At 38.6% G+C, this 20,456-nt stretch overlaps 3 protein-coding genes across 7 annotated transcripts; all 3 read left to right on the top strand.

Moving 5' to 3' along the window:
• Positions 1–791: 791 nt before the first annotated feature.
• Positions 792–13,966, top strand: LOC108273840 (zinc finger protein 850). Of its 5 annotated transcripts, XR_008397766.1 has the most exons (4): positions 792–1,052; positions 6,876–8,870; positions 9,013–9,106; positions 9,891–13,966. XR_008397766.1 is itself a non-coding variant. In XM_053685259.1 (3 exons), the coding sequence occupies exon 2, from the start codon at positions 6,876–6,878 to the stop codon at positions 8,820–8,822; it is 1,947 nt and encodes a 648-aa protein (XP_053541234.1). In that variant the 5' UTR covers positions 792–1,052; the 3' UTR covers positions 8,823–8,870; positions 9,013–9,876. The 5 variants fall into 5 exon arrangements, 3 of the variants coding, with proteins under 3 accessions (XP_053541234.1, XP_017338942.2, XP_017338940.2); XR_008397765.1 differs by having other exon boundaries at positions 6,876–9,106; XM_053685259.1 differs by lacking the exon at positions 9,891–13,966 and having other exon boundaries at positions 9,013–9,876.
• A 151-nt stretch (positions 13,967–14,117) lies between these two features.
• Positions 14,118–18,079, top strand: LOC108273520 (interferon-induced very large GTPase 1-like). The gene is given in 3 exon segments (XM_047159560.2): positions 14,118–15,230; positions 15,232–17,398; positions 17,954–18,079. Coding segments are annotated over 3 exon segments (3,021 nt in total). The 5' UTR covers positions 14,118–14,502.
• LOC108273846 (interferon-induced very large GTPase 1-like) lies at positions 17,745–19,329 on the top strand. The gene has a single exon (XM_017483469.3). The coding sequence runs from the start codon at positions 18,240–18,242 to the stop codon at positions 18,915–18,917; it is 678 nt and encodes a 225-aa protein (XP_017338958.1). The 5' UTR covers positions 17,745–18,239; the 3' UTR covers positions 18,918–19,329.
• The last annotated feature ends 1,127 nt before the right edge of the window (positions 19,330–20,456 follow it).

Below are 20,456 nucleotides of genomic sequence, written 5' to 3'. Positions count from 1 at the left end.
CTAAAAGTTAATAGAAGTTAATGGTAAAACAGGCTGGAAGGCATGACGGACGATCTGACAGGCATAAAGCATAATCTGCGATTCCTGAGACACGTGAAATCTAACACTCAGAGTGTGGTATTCCTCTGCATCATGTATACATGAAATACCTGAAATCTAACAGGTATTGTACTGTAAACCACATTTACAGGTAAGCTACTGTAAATGGGCAATTACAGTAAGTTATTGGCAATAGTGCTACCTATAAATTAACACAAAAATACAATGAAATGTCTAACCGTGAAGATATACTGCTAGAAATTTTGCAAACATTATACAGAGTACATTATCAAGGAACATAAATGTTCTGTGTATGGGTAACAGCCCATGAAGGGGTGGAAGGGATAGAGCCAAGAACACTTTTAAAACAATTCAGAAATAGACATACGTATACCTGATGCATACTATATCTGATAAGTATACATGATACAGTACACGTGGACTCCCAGACAGAGTGGAGCATGTATTATTACAGTACATAAATTATAATAATGAAAGGGACACCCCTATAAATCCAATCAAGATATTAGGTGTAAATGGTTTCTCACTTCAAAATTTGTTAGGAAAGTCACCAGAAGTTTATAAGGTTTTACAACAATATTTAAAAGCAACAAATCTAATATACAGAAATTAGTATATATATGATTTTTTATTATTATTATTGTTATTTTTCTCCCTTTTTATTTTCCTCAACGTTGATACTCCACACTCCATGCCACTAGGGGGCAGAAACAAGTTTGTTTGCCAACCACCACAAAACTGAAAGAAGAAAGGTTTCTTGATTGTGTGAGTGTTTAATTTAAACCAGTTTTGTTTTTCGGTGTTTAATTTAAACCGGTTTTGTTTTCTTTTTCATCATTTTCTATCGTGTTTTTATTTGTAGTATTTTCACTTTTCCTTCTGCCGAAGTCTCATTTGATTGTAGAACGCTGTAGTTCTTTATTCTAAAGACAGCAAGCGGGGTCCATCCCCATCGGATCCGCCTCCAAATAATCCAGTGCTCTTCCACTAAGGTAGGTTCCACACGCCCCATGGCCAACACAGCTTGTAGAGTTCATTAGTGTTCAGTGTGGAGGAGTTCTCTCTCTGCTGGAGAAGACTGCAGTTAGAGGAATCCAGACACTACACAGGGTTAGTTTTTTGCTCCATGCTGAAGTCCATGGGCCAGAGCCGGAGTGTCTCATCAGGAGAATCGGGGGAATTCCCGGGGGGACGCTCAGAAATTGGGCTCATCAAATAATCCTCTTCCATTATTGAAACTCCATTTGAACTGTAATAACTGTATTTAAAGCAGCGCATCAGTTCCATCAGAGCGCTCTGAGACAAGTGACGTGAGAAAACGCGCTTTTTACTGCATAAGGAACTGATGCGCTGCTTTAAATACAAATGTAGTGTAATTACTGACTTTAGTTATTCATCAGGTAATAATGTAACAGCTGTGTGTGTGCGCGCGCGCGCGCGCGCGCGTCAAACTCCGATAGGTTTCCCCAAACCCCGCCCAAACAGCGACAGAAGTGCGCGTGCACAAACCACTCGACCCCGAGATCATAGACAAATAACTACAGACGCCGCATTGGCCGTTGGATCGAATGTTACCGTCGCTGTCATATTGTTCCGGGCAACAGTACCTTATATTATAGTTTATATTCTAAACTAAATTTCCCATAATGGAGATTTTCATATATACTGCGTGAAAATCTCGATTATAGTAAAAATATAAACTATATATTTTCTCCAAACCGACTTTTATGAGAAGCTCCTGGTTTGGGCTGAGAGACGGATATATTGTGAATCTTACTGTAGTCAGTTGGCTAGTTAAAGTGAACTTTCCTCACTGAAGGTTTCCCAAAGAGAAACAGGTGAGGAGGCAGTGGGAAGTAGCTGTAAGAAAGGAAGGAAGGGTTTCCTCAGGTGAGTCCTCTGTGCTGTGCAGTAAACACTTCAAGCTGGAGGACTTTGACAGGACCAGTCAGACTGTCAGGATTAGAGATGGAGATAAACCACCTGTCTTCAGTTTCCACACTCATCTCCCAACAGTATGCGTATCCGTAGGCTATAATCATTTAATAGCATATCAAATCATGGCTTATTATTATTATTATTATTATTATAATAATCATTATTATTATCATCATCATCCTGTAAATGTTTTACCGGATCCATAAAGGTTTATCTTATAATTATCTTGCAGTCTATGCAGGACAAGTGAGTTTTCACAATTCCTTATGACAATGAATAATTTTCCAAGTCTAACTATTGAGATTGTAAGTAACTTGAGACAGAAGATTTTTGTACTCCACGCAGATCATAAACCATTTAAATCGTTTGAGAAATGTAATCATTATTGTGCTTTTTATCCAGAAGGGAAATGCAGCTCCCCCGTTTACTTCTATTTGTTTATCGGGCAGTCTTGCCCGGAGCAGTATGGCGACGACGTTGGCAGATCGCAGCACAGGGCCAATGCAGCGTCTATATATGTCTATGGCCGAGATTCTGTGCTCGTACCACTGAGGTACTATGGAAAGCCCTGAGGCTCAAAACTACCGTTTTAACAACTTTTATCTGTATAATCTTGTATTCTTAAAGTGAAAGGTATATTTCATGTCTAGTTATAATTTGAAAAATGGGTAACAGAACTTACATATTTTTTATGTCTTTATTAACACAAACACTTACTGTTATTTCTATCAGTAAATAATGTTATATATGTGAGTTTTCATTTTGAATATTGTAGACTAACGTAAACGTGTGCTCACTCTCATAACTCATGATTTTCACGTGACATGACATTCTTATGGGAACACCCACACGGGGCAGCTGTGGTTCAGGTGGTAGAGTGGGTTGTCCACTAATCATAGGGTTGGAGGTTCGATTCCCGACCGTATGACTACGCATACCAAAGTGTCCTTGGGCAAGACACTGAACCCCAGATTGCTCCTGATGGCAAGTTAGTGCCTTGCAGCTCTGCTACCATTGGTGTGTGTGTGTGTGTGAGAATGGGTGAATGAGAACCAGTGTAAAGCACTTTGTAGAACTGCTAAGGTTAAAAAAGCACTATATAAGTGCAGATCATTTGCCCATGTGGAGGGCAAAACACTGCTTTCTTCCGATTCCCGCCAGTTATTTTTACCAGATTTGTTGTTCAGTTGGATGCCCTAACAGTTTAAACTGTAGGAATGGTTTACCTCATATTGGAAAAAAGTTTTGATTGTATTTGTCATTAGATATTGTGTTAACCATAATATCACTGCCCTAGAACACCGACTACAGTGAACCTGAAACTAACGCTAGCTAATTAGCACCCACCATTGCTCTGACGGTGAAGAATTTCTTGTCCATCACGTCCCAAATGGCAGCATTATTGACCCATCCAGATCGAAATTAGAGATAACTGCCTGTACTTTTGTACTCTTTTGTCCTGACTGCTGTGTAAGGGGATGGATTCTCTGCAAAATATATGAAACATCGCCAAAGTGGAGCTCTGGCAGGGACTTCACTGTTTTCAGTGATTGAAATACTGCGGCGGTGCTGTATATGGATCGCAAGTGCCCAAAACAGTTTGTTCAAATTGTCCTTTTTGTTTTTTTCTTTAAATAGGTGATCAAAATATTCATAGATTGAAACAGATGGAAAATAGACAGGCCTGCAGTTCCATAGAGTGTACAGTGTTGGCTGAGATTTTGGGACGATGTTTTGCCCTCCGGGTCTCTGTGCCAGTCACGTGACTGAAAACTATGAATACCTGGACATATTGATCATATTTCTGTTTTTCCCCTTAGTACAGTTTTGTTTTAGCTTTTTTTGTTGTCTACTTTAGTGATATAAACTAAATAGTTTTCTGTCCCAACAAGTACACTTTCACTGCAATTTACTGAGAAAAGTTAAAAAGAAATTGAAGATTTAAAAAAAAAATCATACATCTTTTATCTTTGTCTTAACACCACCTCCATCATAGCAGGGGGAGCACATCCTGACAGCTGAGACTGGTCCTGTCAGCTACTGTTCCCCTGTGTTCACAAACCTCACAAAAATATTATATAGAAAATTATTTAACATTGAAAAAAAATTGTGCATACTTACCTTTTAGAATATACAATTCACTTTAGTTGAAATTTTAGTAAATGCAAAACTAAGTGGCTAATATTTTGCACATTAACAGAAAGATTAAGAACGCAATCTACCTTAATTTGGACATTTTCACTTAGGGGTGTACTCACTTTTGTTGCCAGCGGTTTAGAGATTAATGTCTGTGTGTTGAGTTATTTTGAGGGGACAGCAAATTTACACTGTTACACAAGCTGTACACTCACTACTTTACACTGTAGCACAGTGTCATTTCTTCAGTGTTGTCACATGAAAAGATATCATCAAATATTTACAAAAATGTGAGGGGTGCACTCACTTTTGTGAGATACTGTATATGAAATATAATTTTCCCATGATTAAGGAAAAATAAAGAGCAATGTGGGCAAGATCCTCTCTCAATGAAAGCCAGTTCAAAAATGACATAGAAAAGCAGAAGTTAGTTTTTAAAAAATGAAAACCAAGCTAGGACAAACATAAGGGGATTGGAAACGACCTGAAACTCGGTTATAAGTGTCACTGAAAAGTATAGAAGCAGTGAAATAAGCGAAGTGAAGAGATGCACATTAGCTGACATAAGGGGTTTGGAAATCATCCGAAAAAAAAGTGTGCATTAGTTATAGGGCTGCACGATTATGGCCAAAATGATAATCCCGATTATTTTGATCCAATATTGAGATCTCGATTATTTATCACGATTATTAATTGATTTTAGGGACAAAATATTTTTTATTGCACTTTCACATTTAAATAAACTGGCTGCTGCCTTCACCTCCATGTTCAGTGTTTGAAGTCTGCTCCTCTTAAATATATTTAAAGCTACACTATTAGACATTTCCACTGTCATGGTTCTGGGCTGGAGTCAGTTCTCGAACCGCTCTGTGTATATTGTGTATATATCTATGTATATATCTGTGTATATACCCGTCAGATGCAAAGCGCTTTAGTTTAATGGTGTTCATTAGGGATGCACCGATCAGGATTTTTACAGCCAATACTGATCCAGATACCAATCTTTTTTTGTTTAAACTTTAATCAGGAGGTCATAAACAGTTAAATGTAAGTTCTCTGCTCATGGTCACTGTTAATTGAATTAAAATAATATCAATGAGATACTGTTGGTTTATTGATAGATAAACAAGCATAAAATAATTATTTTTAAATATCTTAAACAATAGAGTCCTAATTAAAAGTAGACTAACACAAAAATGATCCATATTAGGAAAAAGGCTAATAGCCTTCTATGGAAATAGTGAACCAAGTTTAATGTCAAACTGATATTAAATGCAACCCATAGTAATTAAACATCATGTAATTTCTCATTTTATTTATATTTTATGACGTTATTTATATATATATATATATATATATATATATATATATATATATATATATATATATTATATTATATATAAATTAAATGATTTATTTATAACTGAGCACATTTTCTGTATTTACATTTTAGTAGTTTTATTTTTGTTTGTTTATCAGTTTTAGATCGGTTCCCCAGTACAGTGTCCATGTCTGCTTATAATATTGTGTTTTGGGGGATTAAATCAAACCATAGAAATTGGAGTTGATTTTTCTAGTGATATCTGGCAACCGTGAGTTTAAATGACGTGAATTAGAGTTAGTGAAGGGGAGCAGCAGTGTACTGTATATTTACAGACTGAACAGTTGCTACTCTTGATTATGATTGCTGAGGAATTATTTAATAAAGAATTTTGAATTAAACCCACCTTGTAGCGTTAGCATTATCATTAATTACTCCGCCCAACACCGATGTCGCTACACGAGCAGGTCACAGTTACAGGTGTGGGTTATTTTGTGTGATGGCGGTTGTGAGATTGGGAAGTTGAAGCAGATGATGTACAGTGTTACTCGTCATCATAATGGCTTCTCTGCAGTATTTGCACACTTGTTCGGTTGACTGAGGAGATGAAAAGCAGTGTGAAAGTAACTGTTGCGTGATGTAGATGCATTTTGGACTTCCTGTAGTTTTTATTCCGATGGTATTATACAACTCCGAACAGGTCACTCGCACCGGTGCGAATAAATATTTATTCACAGTCACACAAAGTACTTTTCAGTCACAAATGCGAATGAAATGGTCGCACTGTAGAGCCCTGAGTTTATCTGCAAAGTGTTTTCCCGTTCGGCGTGATGAGGTTTAATGTCCCCGACAATCTTTGTAGTGCCATTTAGCATCATGTTAATGTCATGATTTCCCCTCGCACAAGTGCTTGAGCTTGCAGCGAAACTGGCAGCTTGAGTGCTTAAATGCTCTCATTTCCGGGTTTTGGCGTACAAAATGACGTCATCCCTGCGCCGCTCTATGGTGATTGGCTGTAAGTTTAGGAAGCGCTTGATTTGATCTGCAGCGGAGTTTTCTATGAGCGGAGGACGAACTTTAAACATCAATAACGCAGTCGATCATGTTCATTTTTATTTTTACTTATGCTATATTTTGGGTAGAATTTTATTGATATTTTCCTTCTAGGAGATGATGCACTTTAAGGACCAGTCTAATTTGATGTAAAGATTTTTACATTATCAGGAATGTAGCACAACATGGAGGTGAAAGCAGCGGTCTGTTTATTTAAATGTGAAAGTGCAATAAAAATATGTTGTCCATAAAATCAATCAATAATCGTGATGAATAATCGTGATCACAATATTGATCAAAATAATCTGGATTATCATTTTGGCCATAATCGTGCAGCCCTAATCTTGAATAAATTTGTGTTTTACAGATGTATTACTGCTCCTGGTGTGGGAAGAGTTTTACTCATCGGAGTCATCTCCAACGACATGAGCGCATTCACACAGGAGAGAAGCCGTATCACTGCACCCAGTGTGGGAAGAGTTTTACTCGTCGGAGTCATCTCCAAATACACGAACGCATTCACACAGGAGAGAAGCCGTATCACTGCACCCAGTGTGGGAAGAGTTTTACTCATCGGTGTACTCTCCAAATACACGAACGCATTCACACAGGAGAGAAGCCGTATCACTGCACCCAGTGTGGAAAGAGTTTTACTCGTCGGAGTCATCTCCAAATACACGGACGCATTCACACAGGAGAGAAGCCATATCACTGCACCCAGTGTGGAAAGAGTTTTACTCGTCGGAGTACTCTCCAAATACACGAACGCATTCACACAGGAGAGAAGCCGTATCACTGCACCCAGTGTGGGAAGAGTTTTAGTGGTTGGAGTAATCTCCAAATACACAAACGCATTCACACAGGAGCGAAGCCGTATCACTGCACCCAGTGTGGGAAGAGTTTTACTCGTCGGAGTCATCTCCAAATTCACGAACGCATTCACACAGGAGAGAAGCCGTATCACTGCACCCAGTGTGGGAAGAGTTTTACTCGTCGGAGTCATCTCCAAATACACGAACGCATTCACACAGGAGAGAAGCCATATCACTGCACCCAGTGTGGGAAGAGTTTTAGTGGTTGGAGTCATCTCCAAATACACGAACGCATTCACACAGGAGAGAAGCCGTATCACTGCACCCAGTGTGGGAAGAGTTTTACTCGTCGGAGTACTCTCCAAATACACGAACGCATTCACACAGGAGAGAAGCCGTATCACTGCACCCAGTGTGGGAAGAGTTTTACTCGTCGGAGTCATCTCCAAATACACGAACGCATTCACACAGGAGAGAAGCCATATCACTGCACCCAGTGTGGGAAGAGTTTTAGTGGTTGGAGTCATCTCCAAATACACGAACGCATTCACACAGGAGAGAAGCCGTATCACTGCACCCAGTGTGGGAAGAGTTTTACTCGTCGGAGTGATCTCCAAAGACATGAGCGCATTCACACAGGAGAGAAGCCTTATTACTGCTCGCAGTGTGAGAAGACATTTACTCGTCATAGTCATCTCCAAATACATGAGCGCATTCACACAGGAGAGAAGCCATATCATTGTGAACAGTGTGAGAAAAGTTTTATTTGTAAGAGTGATCTCCAAATACACGAACGCATTCACACAGGAGAGAAGCCGTATCACTGTGGACAGTGTGGGAAGAGTTTTACTTGTCAGAGTGCTCTCCGACAGCATGAGCGCATTCACACAGGAGAGAAACCATATCATTGTGGACAGTGTGGGAAGAGTTTTATTTGTCAGACTTATCTCCAACAACACGAGAGCATCCACACAGGAGAGAAGCCATATCATTGTGGACAGTGTGGGAAGAGTTTTACTAGACAGGGTGCTCTCCGACGGCATGAGAGCATTCACACAGGAGAGAAACCATATCATTGTGGACAGTGTGGCAGTAGTTTTTCTCGTCAGAGTACTCTCAAAATACATGAGCGCATTCACACAGGAGAGAAGCCGTATCACTGTGGACAGTGTGAGAAGAGTTTTACTAGTCAGAGTACTCTCAATATACACGAGCGTATTCACACAGGACAGAAGCCGTATTGCTGTGGACAGTGTGAGAAGAGTTTTACTAGTCAGGGTGCTCTCCGACAGCATGAGATCATTCACATAGTAGAGAAACCGTATCATTGTGGACAGTGTGGGAAAAGTTTCACCCGTCAGAGTGGTCTCCGACAACACGAGCGCATCCACACAGGACAGAAGCCGTATCACTGTGGACAGTGTGGGCGGAGCTATGCTCATTCAAGTTCATTAAGGACACACAAGTGCTCGAACATAAAGCTGTCAGATCTTGATGTGTGAATTTGTCAAATTAAGATACATGGTTATTCATTTTCATTTTTTAAAGAGGTAAAGAGATTCAGGCATAAAACTGTAGTATATTACTTGTCATGGACTGTAGTATTCTGTTGCTTGGGACATTACTTACTCTGTGGGTTTTAGCAGAATTCATGATTTTATGTTGTTTTCCCCCAAATGCTACAATATCAAGCATGGAATACACATTTAACCAGCGGGAATGCCCACTTTAATCAACCAATGCAGACCTCTGAGTGAGACACGTGACTCGGACATCTCCCTCTAACGTAAGACTTTTCATTTTAAATGATTTGTAAATGCGAGCTAGAATTTGTTTTATAAAATGTCATGTTGTATGTACTATCAAACTGGACACCTTTCCAAGCCAACAGAAGATGGTTGTGTTTACGGGCAATTTGAAGAGATAATTCTTGTCCAAGTTACTCCATCTTTGCAGCGTCCATTTAACTATAGCTAACTCCACTGTATGGGGATGCCTGACCACCACACCCATATATGCCTTTTGAACATCCTAGAATAGGACGGTATCCAGTCCATGGTCCCTTGAGCCCAGTGTTTGATATAGTTTTCAGATTTACTGCAACCCTGACCAGGATACACACTTATACAATAAGATCAATGAATGGATTTTTGTTGCATATATGTTTCTTTAAGAAATAAGAAAATGTTTGTATGACCTGCAAGTCTTCGAATTTTTACTGCAGGATCACTGTCACAACCGTGCATATACAGTGAATGGAGCATTGTGAGAGTCCATTACCACGGGTCTGGGTTTGATGACTCCTTCACTTTAGTAAATCACTTGTTTAATAAATCAGCAAGTTTATACTTTCCTTATTAATCAACAAAAAATCTTCTTAATGCAAATCATAAATGGGTTTTCTCATAGTTGTGTAATTTCCTTTTTAAAATGTGAAAAATTATATTTATAAATCTTCAGATGCTTTGCATGGACACTCGCAGATAAAAATTAGTCTGTGTCAGACAAATAAAACCTACAGTATGTATTATATTCAGGAACATTTAGTTTACTTATTCTTTTATCTTTAGGAAGCAGGATCTCAGGAACAGGCATCAGGAAGGAATCCTCTTTGAATGGAACAGCAGTCCTATGCAGGACACCATAGACACATTCAGTCACACACTCATTCACACCTAGGGGGCAATTTCTCATAGCTAATCCACCTACCTGAGAACCCAGAGGAAACCCACAGGAACACAGGGAGATCATGTGAAGCCCCACAGTAACCCAAGATTAGGATCTAATCCATAACCTTAGAGACAATGTCTCTGCAGTACTGTCCTTCCGTAAGTGAAAATTAAATAACCTAATAATTAATCTAATGAATCAAATAATGAATATAATTATATACTTAAAGCCTGAAGGGTTTGATTTCTAAAATAGGTATGACATTTATTTAAAAAAATAAATAAATAAATAACAACATAAATAAAAGCACACAAAGTTAAAACAAGTAAAAAAACAAACTGATTCCTCTATATTCAATATCACGACATTAAATGGGTTTCTTTTTGAGTCTGGTTCCTAAGAGTTTCTTCCTCATGTCCTCTCGGGGGGGGGGGGGTGTTTCTCTCCATGGTAACCTGTGGGTTGCTCATTTGGGATAAATTTAAATCTATATCTAGATTTCTGTAAAGCTGCTTTGTGTCAACCTTCATTGTTAAAATTTATATAAATAAAATGGAGTAGTCCAATTCTCAAAATAAGGAGTTCATTGGGAGCAAATAGGACTGTAAAAGGGCTTTTTACATATACAGTACCTTTATATATGGTGTATTTTTGGCCTTTATAATATGGGAAAATCCAGGCAACTTAGACCTCAGAAAGCATTTTGTGGACCTCCACAAGTCCACTTTCACCCTAGGAGCATGTTTCAATATAGTACTACACTATAGATATTAGTAATACTGCTATTTAGTACAATATGAGATTTGGGACACTGATATGACAAAACATAACAAGTCAAGCCTTTTGTAAGATAAAAACATTGACGGTAATATGTTAATTTCAGAAGGTAATCTCCGTAGATTGAGATTGACTCAACACGCCCAGGTATGATTCATACCTGGTGATTCATACTGCTTATATTTCCTCATTTGTAAGTTGCTTTGCATAAAGTGTCTGCTAAATGAATAAATGTAATTGTAAATGAAATTAAGACACACAGGTGGATCCCTCCTCCTTTTACAGTGCAATATATAGTGAGTGTCACCACTCCACATCGTATTGCATACATCACCACGGGAAAACGAGATTCTCTTTGCTCTTTGTCAGACATCTTTAGGTAAGTAATTTCAAACAATTTACACTGGGTGAAATAAGTATTGAAGGCGTCAACATTTTTTCAGTAAATAAAGTCTATAAAAAATTTACGTGTAATAAAGTGGAATATCACGGGAAAAAAAGTATTGAACACGTGTAAAAGCAGTTCTCCAAGGCAAGGTAAGGCAAGAAACCAACTGAAATCCATAAGTAATTACACCCCCTATCTGTGTAAATGAATATCAGCGGGGTTAGTAAATTAATGGTCTATAAAAAGGCTTTTCGTTACCAAGGTGTCACACAAGAAACATCTCATGATGGGTAAAAGCAAAGAGCTCTCCCAAGACCTTCACAACCTTATTGTTGTGAAACATATTGATGGAATTGAATACAGACGTATTTCAAAACTTCTGAATCCTCCACTAAGCACCATTGGGGCCGTTATCCACAAGTGGAAGCAACATCACTCCGTCATCAACCGGCCATGCACAGGAGCTCCTCACAAGGTTTCTCCCAGGGAGTCAGAAGAGCAGCCCAAGAACCAAGGACCAAGAGCTCCAGAAACACTTGGAGGCAGCAGGTACCATCGTCACAGAGAAAACAATAGGCGATGCACTCCACTGCTCACGCTCACCCGCAAGACTCCATTACTAAAGAAAAGGCATCTCGAACCTCGTTTAAAGTTTGCTACGACTCATTTGGATGAGCTGATGAAATACTGGGAGAGTGTAGTCTGGTCAGACGAGAGCAAAACTGAACTTTTTGTCTGTCATACTACACACCATGTTTGGAGAAGAAATGGCACTGCACATCACCCTAAAAACACTACACCAACAGTGAAGTTTGGAGGTGAAACATCATGGTGTGGGGCTGTTTTTCATCACATGGTACTGGCAGACTTCATATAACTGAAGGAATGATGAATGGAGATCTTTACCGGGAGATTCTTGAAAAGAATCTTGAAATCTTGAAAACAAGAACATTCTGGAGGAGGTAGATGTATCATTGTCAAATTCTATAACCAAGAAACACCTTCATGAATATAAATAGAGACGGTTTACCTCAAGATGCAAACCATTGGTAACACTCAAGAACAGAAATGCCAGATTAGACTTTACTAATAAAAGTCTTAAATAAATAAATAAACAAAAAAAGAAGAAAAGAAACAAGCCTGCCAAGTTCTGATGCAATGGGAAGATAAGTATATGGAGAAGAAAAGGAAGGCTGATGTTCCAAAGCATACCACATCATCTGTCAAACATGGTGGAGTAGTTGTTATAGTATTGGAATGCATGGCTGTCAGTGGAACTGGGTCAACGGTGTTTATTGATGATGTGACTGCTGAAAGAAGGAGCAGGATGAAGTCTGAAGTGTATAGATCTATACTTTCTGCTCAGATTCAGTCAAATGCAGCAAAACTGATAGGATAGTACAGATGGATAACGACCCAAAACATACAGTGAAAGCAAACCAAGAGGTTCTTAAGGAAAATAAATTAAATGTTCTAAAATGTCCAAGTCAGTCACCTGACCCCATCCCAATTACGCTGCTTTTCACTTCCTGAAGACAAAACAGAAGGCAGAAAGACTCACAAACAGGCAGCAACCGAACACAGCTGCAGTAAAAGCCTGGCAAAGCATCTCAAGAGAGGACACTCAGCATTTGTTGATGTCCATTTCAGGCAAGACTCTGCAGAGGATTTACGGTTGGCTGTGTCTCAGGTGGTAGAGCGGGATGTCCACTAATCATTGGCGGTTAGATTCCCGGCCCACATGACTCCACATGCCGAAGTGTCCTTAGGCAATACACTGAACCCCAAGTTGCTCCCAATGGCAAGTGAGAGCCTTGCATGCAGCTCAGCTACCATTGCGGTGTGTGAGTGTGAATGGGTGAATGAGATACAGTGTTAAGCACCTTGGATAAAAGTGTGCCATTTACCAATTACATCCAAGTATTAAAAATAATCCTAATATTTATGATTATGTTAGTTTGTCCAATTACTTTTGAGCTGACGAAAATGGAGAGACTCTGTAAAATAATGGCTGTAATTCTTAAACAGGTAATGCAATATTTTTGTTAAACCCCTTGAATTAAAGCTGAAAGTCGACACTTTAATCACATCTTGATTTCTTAATTTCTTCACCACTGTGGTGGTGTACAGAGGCAACATTATATAAATCTTGCTGCTGTCCAAATACTTATGGACCTTACTGTTTTGACAATAATTGACAGTATATTACACAAACATACAGCAGTACTTAGTAAAAAGTACAGCAATTACACTAAATATACTACAGATGAAGAGACTATAGTTATTTACTTTAAATTTATTCCACTGGAAACTTTGCTGCCAATAAATGATTACAAATTTTACAGTATTAATTTACAGTGAGCCCAAAAACAAATTTTAAGGGCCATGGCTAGTGTGGTGAAAGGTGTTAATTCAATTACTGGGACGTTCTTTAACAAGACAGGTTAGTGTAGTATAGGGATGTCAATGTGATGGGATGCCGTGCCCTGATCATTTCACTGACCGATTTACTTTCGCACAAAAAAATAGTCCACCTCCTATTCATATCTGCATTTGTATTTGTTTAGAAAGAATTATCTTTTCATTTGGGATAATGTACATTCAAGTGACCCTCTTCATTCTTTTTTACTCTGACAGTTGGGAATGCAAGCTGAGTGCTGACTAGTGGTGCCAAAAGATTATTATTACTCTCTGCATGCTAGAAAGCAGTCTGTCCAAAACTATGCTGAGACCAAGACATTCACTGGACTAAACCCAACAGAACCAGATGGAAAGCGACACTGAAACACAGAGACGAGTTCGTACTCAGCTTGTGTATATTCTCAGATTTTTTCTTTACATTTACATTTATTCATTTAGAAGACACTTTTATCCAAAGCGACTTACAAATGAGAAAATACAAGCAAAAGAAAAATATGTTACTAAAAATATGTTACTATAAGAATATGTAGTATGTGGAGAAAAAGAACATCCAGTTTATTATTTTACATGATGGTGATATTTTGCTTTATTTTGTATGTTTTTTTCAGGAGGGAGAATTAAACTCAGTAGAAAAGCTGTTGCGTAGACTTGGCCTTGAGAATAAACACAAAGACAAACTTACCAGTGCACACTTTCTTGAAATATCCAAATCCATTTTACTGTACAAGGAGCCCAGTAGAGAGAATGAACTGGTAAATGTTTTCATGCAACATCTTTTGACAGGAGATTACTCAGCGAGATACATCTCTGTCAAAAATTAAACAAACATACAAAACTCTCAGACTAGAGTTAATGAAGATGCCTTTGCTGCTCTTTTAAAAAAGCCTAATGTAAACAGTGAAAGAAAACAGGACCGGATTCACCCAATGGATGTTCAGATGGCGGTGTTCCTTTGTGCAGATGATTTTCTTCGACAGATCATGGTGACTAAACTGGCACAGTGTCAGTATGCGATCCTCCTGCTGGTACCCAATCCCTTTAGCAGGAAAATTGAATTTCCTCTCTGGACAATGCGTCAAATCAGCAAGAGTTGGAAGTTGACTGATGCTTCAGGAAAAATCATCAGCAAGACCCTGCCTGTTTACAAAGCAGAAACTCCGATGGTGGCATTCTTCAGGCTTGGGTCTGCTTCCTCATCCAAGTCTCAGCTGATCAACAACCTGATTAATGAGAAGCACAACACATTTTTCCACAGAAACTGTCCAGGCAGCAGCAGAAACTGCCTACTGATGGATGGAGTGGTGGAGATCGCTTGGTACTGTCCATCTGGGAAAAGCTCTGATTATTTCACTGAATGTGTTGCATTCTGCAACCTTCATGGGGATTCCAGCACAGCTGTAACTCAGAGAGAGATACTTACTATAATGGCCTCTGTAAATGCTTTACTTTTGCCTAAGATTGATGGGGATGATAATAATATGAGAATTGTACAGGCGTTTTGTAAGTCACAAACTGCTCTTATTGTTGTACTTACTGATGAAGAGAACGGTAATGAAGATCCTGTGTGTGAGATTGGTAGAGCAAAATACAGAGTGGGACTGAAGGGCATAAATAAGTCTGAGGTGTCTGTTCTGCTCAGAGATGTGATCAAGAAGTGTCTCTCAGAAAAAACATATGACCTTTAACCTCAAAAAAATTACATGCATCTCAAAGGTCTGTGTGGATGAGCACAATGAGGCCTGTCAGAGAGGAAAGGAAGCTGCTCAAAATATAATGGGTTTTCTAGATGGAAAAGATCCACTGACAGTAAAAGAGGAATACCTGCCCTGCCAGGGAAAACTGTGGCATGACTGGTGCCAAAAGAGAAAAGACTTATGGCAACTTCAAAGTAAAAATATAGAAATGGAGCTCAGCAAAAAGCAAACTGAAATGAAGGAAATAAGATTGAAACAGCAAGAACATGGCTTCAGTGAACTCATGGGGTTATTTGTTGGATGTTTAAACTCTCTGTCAGACAGTGAGAGAAAGTATTTCCTCAGATGGACTGGAATTTACCTGGATGAGTTCACTTCAAAGAAACTCTCTGGTATCCAGAAAGAATATCACCAAAAATGGACAAATGTGTTGGCCTTGAAAAAAAACCATGACGGAGCTGAAGGACAAACAAATCTGGACAAATTGAAGACTGAGCAATCAAACTTAGAAAAATTATCACAAGAACTGAATGCTGTCAGCTTTGGCTTGGAGCACATGATGAGAGAGATGGGCCAGATTTATGAAGCCTCAGTCTCTGAAGAAAGCAATACATGGAGAGAAGATGGAAACTTGTCTTACCTGCCTAAACTTGTAGCTGAACTCATGAAATCTGGGCACCCGATGGAGCTGATGGATGGTGATACAACTTATGTTCCTCTAACCTGGGTTTCAGCTGTTTTGGATGAAGTCATCATGAAACTGGGAGACCAGAGAGTTTTTGTGCTGTCAGTTTTGGGAATTCAGAGCTCTGGGAAATCCACCATCTTGAATGCCATGTTTGGGCTCCAGTTTGCAGTCAGTGCAGGCAGATGTAGCAGAGGAGCCTTTATGCAGCTGGTTAGAGTTTCTGAGGACATGAAGGAAGACCTGAAGTTTGACTACATTTTGGTTGTTGATACTGAAGGTCTCAGATCTTCAGAGCTGTCTGGAAACAAAATTCATCATGATAATGAACTTTCCACATTTGTGGTAGGATTAGTAAATATGACTTTAATTAACATCTATGGAGAGAACCCTACTGAGATGCAGGAAATACTTCAGATAGTTGTTCATGCATTCCTGAGGATGAAGAAAGTCAGACTTAACCCCAGCTGCATGTTTGTGCACCAGAATGTTTCTGATATTGCAGCTAAAGAAAAAATCATGGATGGAAGGAGACACTTGCAGGAAACACTGGATAAAATGACTAAACTAGCAGCTAAAGATGAAGACTTCTATGTGGAAAATTTCACTGATGTCATTGCATTTGATGTAAAGTATTTTGCACAGCTCTGGGAGGGTTCTTCACCAATGGCACCATCAAACCCATTCTACATTCAGGAACTAAAGGGAGATATCCTCTCTCATGCAGCAACTACAAATAACCTGAAATTATCACGGTTTCAAAATCGTGTGAAAGACCTGTGGAATGCTCTACTGGATGAAAATTTTGTGTTTAGTTTTAAGAATGCACAAAAGATATCAGTCTACAGGAAACTGGAGCAGGAGTATGGGAAATGGACCTGGAGTCTGAGGAGTGCCATGATGACTGTGGAAGATAAAATGCTTAACAAAGCAGCCAGCGGAATCATACAAACAGTTCAGAGGAGAGATTTCAAAGACGAGATGGCAGGAACCCTAAAGAATGTCCAAAAGGAATTTAACCATTATTTTGAAGAACACAATGAAAAGGAAACACTGATTCAGTGGAAATGTAAATTTGAGACACAAATCCAGCACCTCCATGATGATCTAATAGAGGAAGCAAAGAGAAAAGTGGATGACAGCATTCAGCAGAAAAGCATTACACAAAACCTTGATAAGCAACGTGTGAACTACGAGAAGATACTCTTTGAAAAGAGTAAAGAACTTGCTTTAAAACTTAAAGGAAATGTTAACAACAAAACACATGCAAGTGAGGAATTTGATTCAATGTGGAGAACATGGGTCTCTGAATTATCTGAACAAGCTCTAGAAATCACAGATCTTAACATCTCAAAGGACACCAGTGAAGTCCTGGGAGAGGTCTACAAACATGACTTGGTTCCAAATCGAAAGCGTTCTTCAGAGTATAAATGTATTGGAGAAGTCAGTGATTACAGTAGATATGTTTCAACTAACAAGAGCATGTTGAAAAAGTATTTATTTTTATTTTGGTATGAAGGTTCTCTTACACCAGAGATAAACAAATCAATACGTGATCTAATTATTAAGGTCAATGAGCAAACCAAAAAAAAGGTGGAGTCATTTCCATTCTCAGCACAGGGTTACAATTCACATTACATTCAATACATTGCACTTGGTTTCAAAACCCAGCTGCATGAATTTGAAGCACAGTTAAAGAAAGATCTAAACTTATCTGAAGTTGCCTCCATCTTTAACCAAGATTTCTATGTAGATCTCTCACTTTATGTGTGTCATCAGTCAAAAGAATGCATCTCAGAGCTTCACAGGAAATTCAAAGAAGCAAATGATCCACTTATTTATTTTGAAAAGAAAAGGGCTGAGTACTTTAACATCTTTCAGAAATACTGGGAGGGAGCAACATCAGCAGCTATACTTGGAGACCAGGTTTGCAGTAAACTGAAGGAAGCGATTCTGCAGAGTGTCTACAACATGATCTCTACATTTGTGTGTGGACAGATGAGAGGGAAGCCACCATTTAATGGGAACAGAGCTGATCTGGAAAAACACATTCTGAAGTCTTTGGCAGAGCAGAAAGGCAATAAGGCTGAGAAGTTTAATAAATACTTAACATACATGAACTAACCTAGGGCTCACTTTGAAGATTTCATCAAGGCCAAGGTTAAAGAGTTCATGGCAGCTGAAAACCCTGAAGCAGTTTCTGCCATTAAAAAACATATTGACCACAAACAGAGAAGAGTCATAAGTGCAGCAAAAATGGCAACAGATAAAGTGAAAGAAGTCCATGGGGACGCAAATCAGTGGCTGGAGTTTTTTTTCCAACAGCCTTGTAGATGAGTTAGGAGATACCAGAGTTCACTTGTGTGATGAAGAGTGTAAGGATTGTGTTGACTATGATGTTCTTGTGAAAGCTATAGAGAAAGAACTCTCAGCTGCTGTTGAAGAGTTAAAGAAAAGCCTCTGTAAGATTTCAGACTTCTCCATGGAGAAGTTCAGAGAAAGACCTGATGATACTCTAATCAAACACTTCTGTGGGTGTTGCTGGGAGCAGTGTCCTTTCTGTGGAGCCGTCTGTACCAACAGCCAAAATGACCATCCTGGAAATCACCATGCTGATTTCCATTGCACATCTGGAATGAATGGAATGTATTACAGGAGCACAACAGAATTCTTCATCGACTTTTGCACAACAGCTGTGGCAAGTGACAAGTGTTTTTACTCATCCAGTGAATCTAGGGCTAGTTTTTGTTTTAAAAAGTATAAGAAAGCAGGTGGGAAGTATGAGAAATGGAACATCTCCACTGATTTGTCTGAGCTGGCTTACTGGAAATGGTTTGTTTGTGAATTTCAGGAAAATCTTGAAAAGCACCATAACAAAGGGTTTTATGGTAAAGGGGAGATTCCTGATAATTGGAAAAATTATAAACAGTCAGATGCTGTTGAAAGTTTAGAAATATGGTGATACATCCATTCTGGCACTTTTTGTGCTTTCTGACAACCCATGGTATAAAACATCTGTACCTGATGGAAGAGCAGCCACAGTCCAGCTTACCCTGATGAGAAAGCTTAAGCCACATCCACATATGAAAATACTGCACTCTGCAACACATTCATGTTCTTCAGCTTCAAGATCAAATTCTAGCTATATGTACTAGCATCACAGTCCCTGCTAATTCATTTAACAAGACAGCAGTTTTCAGTGACTTTAATTTACTGCATATAGGAAACTGAGGTTTATTGATTTTTAATGATTCTCATAACTATTACTGTGTAAAGTGGATATAAAAAGTTTACCCACCTCAGTGATGTAAAAAGTGAAACCAATGTAAATCAAATCACATCAGATCATTTTTAACCTTAACATTTATATAGAAACCAACACTTAAACAATTTATACCTATGTTTATTTTAACAGACATACGTTATCTAACAGGCAACAAAGTACTAACACATTTATAACTGATTATTCCGCTTATAAATCTGTCTTCTTTACTTGCAGTTTCACTGTTTGTCCAGTTTCTCTATGTGACTGTGGATTTAGATTGACCACCAGAAACACATTTAAAGGGTTCTTTAGATTTAAATTTATTCAGTAATTGATCTGATAAGTGATTTGACTATAGTATTGCTAACAAGTTTCTGGCATCTGACAATACGGCAGTGGAACTAATTTTATCAATTAAAAAGAAAAAGAAAACAAATGAATACATTCTTCGTATTGCCCACTTACATCGTTTGAAAAAAATAAAAATGAAATAACATTCACAAAATGATGAGATCCTGCACCGGACAATACCTTCAATTCCCAGAAGTTGAAATTCCCAACATTTTAGATGAACACTGTATAAAACCACAGAAAATGACAACTCACATAAGAAAACAATTTAAATTGAAGTATATAACATCGTGAACTAGCAAAGGAAACAAATAAATAAATAAATAACCTTGCACCACATGGCGTTGCATCATACCATTGCCGACATTACATGCGATATAACCAATAGTGTAACCATGGTATGGACATTGAGGGGGGGTCCAAGTGTCTCTGTCTCTCTCTCTCTCTCTCTCTCACACACACACACACACACACACACACACACGGTCACCAGAAGTCATAAATGTACACGACTCGACTGTCAGCCAGTAGTGACATGGGATGTCAAAGCATAGACAAAAGCTTATGTATTTAGCGACAGTTCTGTGTAAGTATCCTCGTTGGCGAACCATTTTCCGAAATCTTGTTTATAGTTTAAACAAAATGCACAATTCTTTTAAACACCATCTTTTAAAAAGGTTTTTTCACCCTTAAAGTACCCTGTTTAGAAGGTAGGCTATGTAATACATATTTTCATTTTCTTCAGACATATTGTCACTTCAGTCTCCACAACGAATAACACAGATGGTTTTGGTCTTTATTTCAGTAAAAGAGAACAACGACGTCATACAGCCTTGAAGGACTGTAGAAATGTTTTACACATCACAGTGTTTTTCTCAACAACGT

This window comes from Ictalurus punctatus, chromosome 13 (genome assembly GCF_001660625.3).
Source record: "Ictalurus punctatus breed USDA103 chromosome 13, Coco_2.0, whole genome shotgun sequence".
Taxonomy (NCBI): Eukaryota; Metazoa; Chordata; class Actinopteri; order Siluriformes; family Ictaluridae; genus Ictalurus; species Ictalurus punctatus.
Note: the sequence above shows the minus strand (reverse complement) of the source record. Positions and strands in the feature narration are given on the sequence as shown.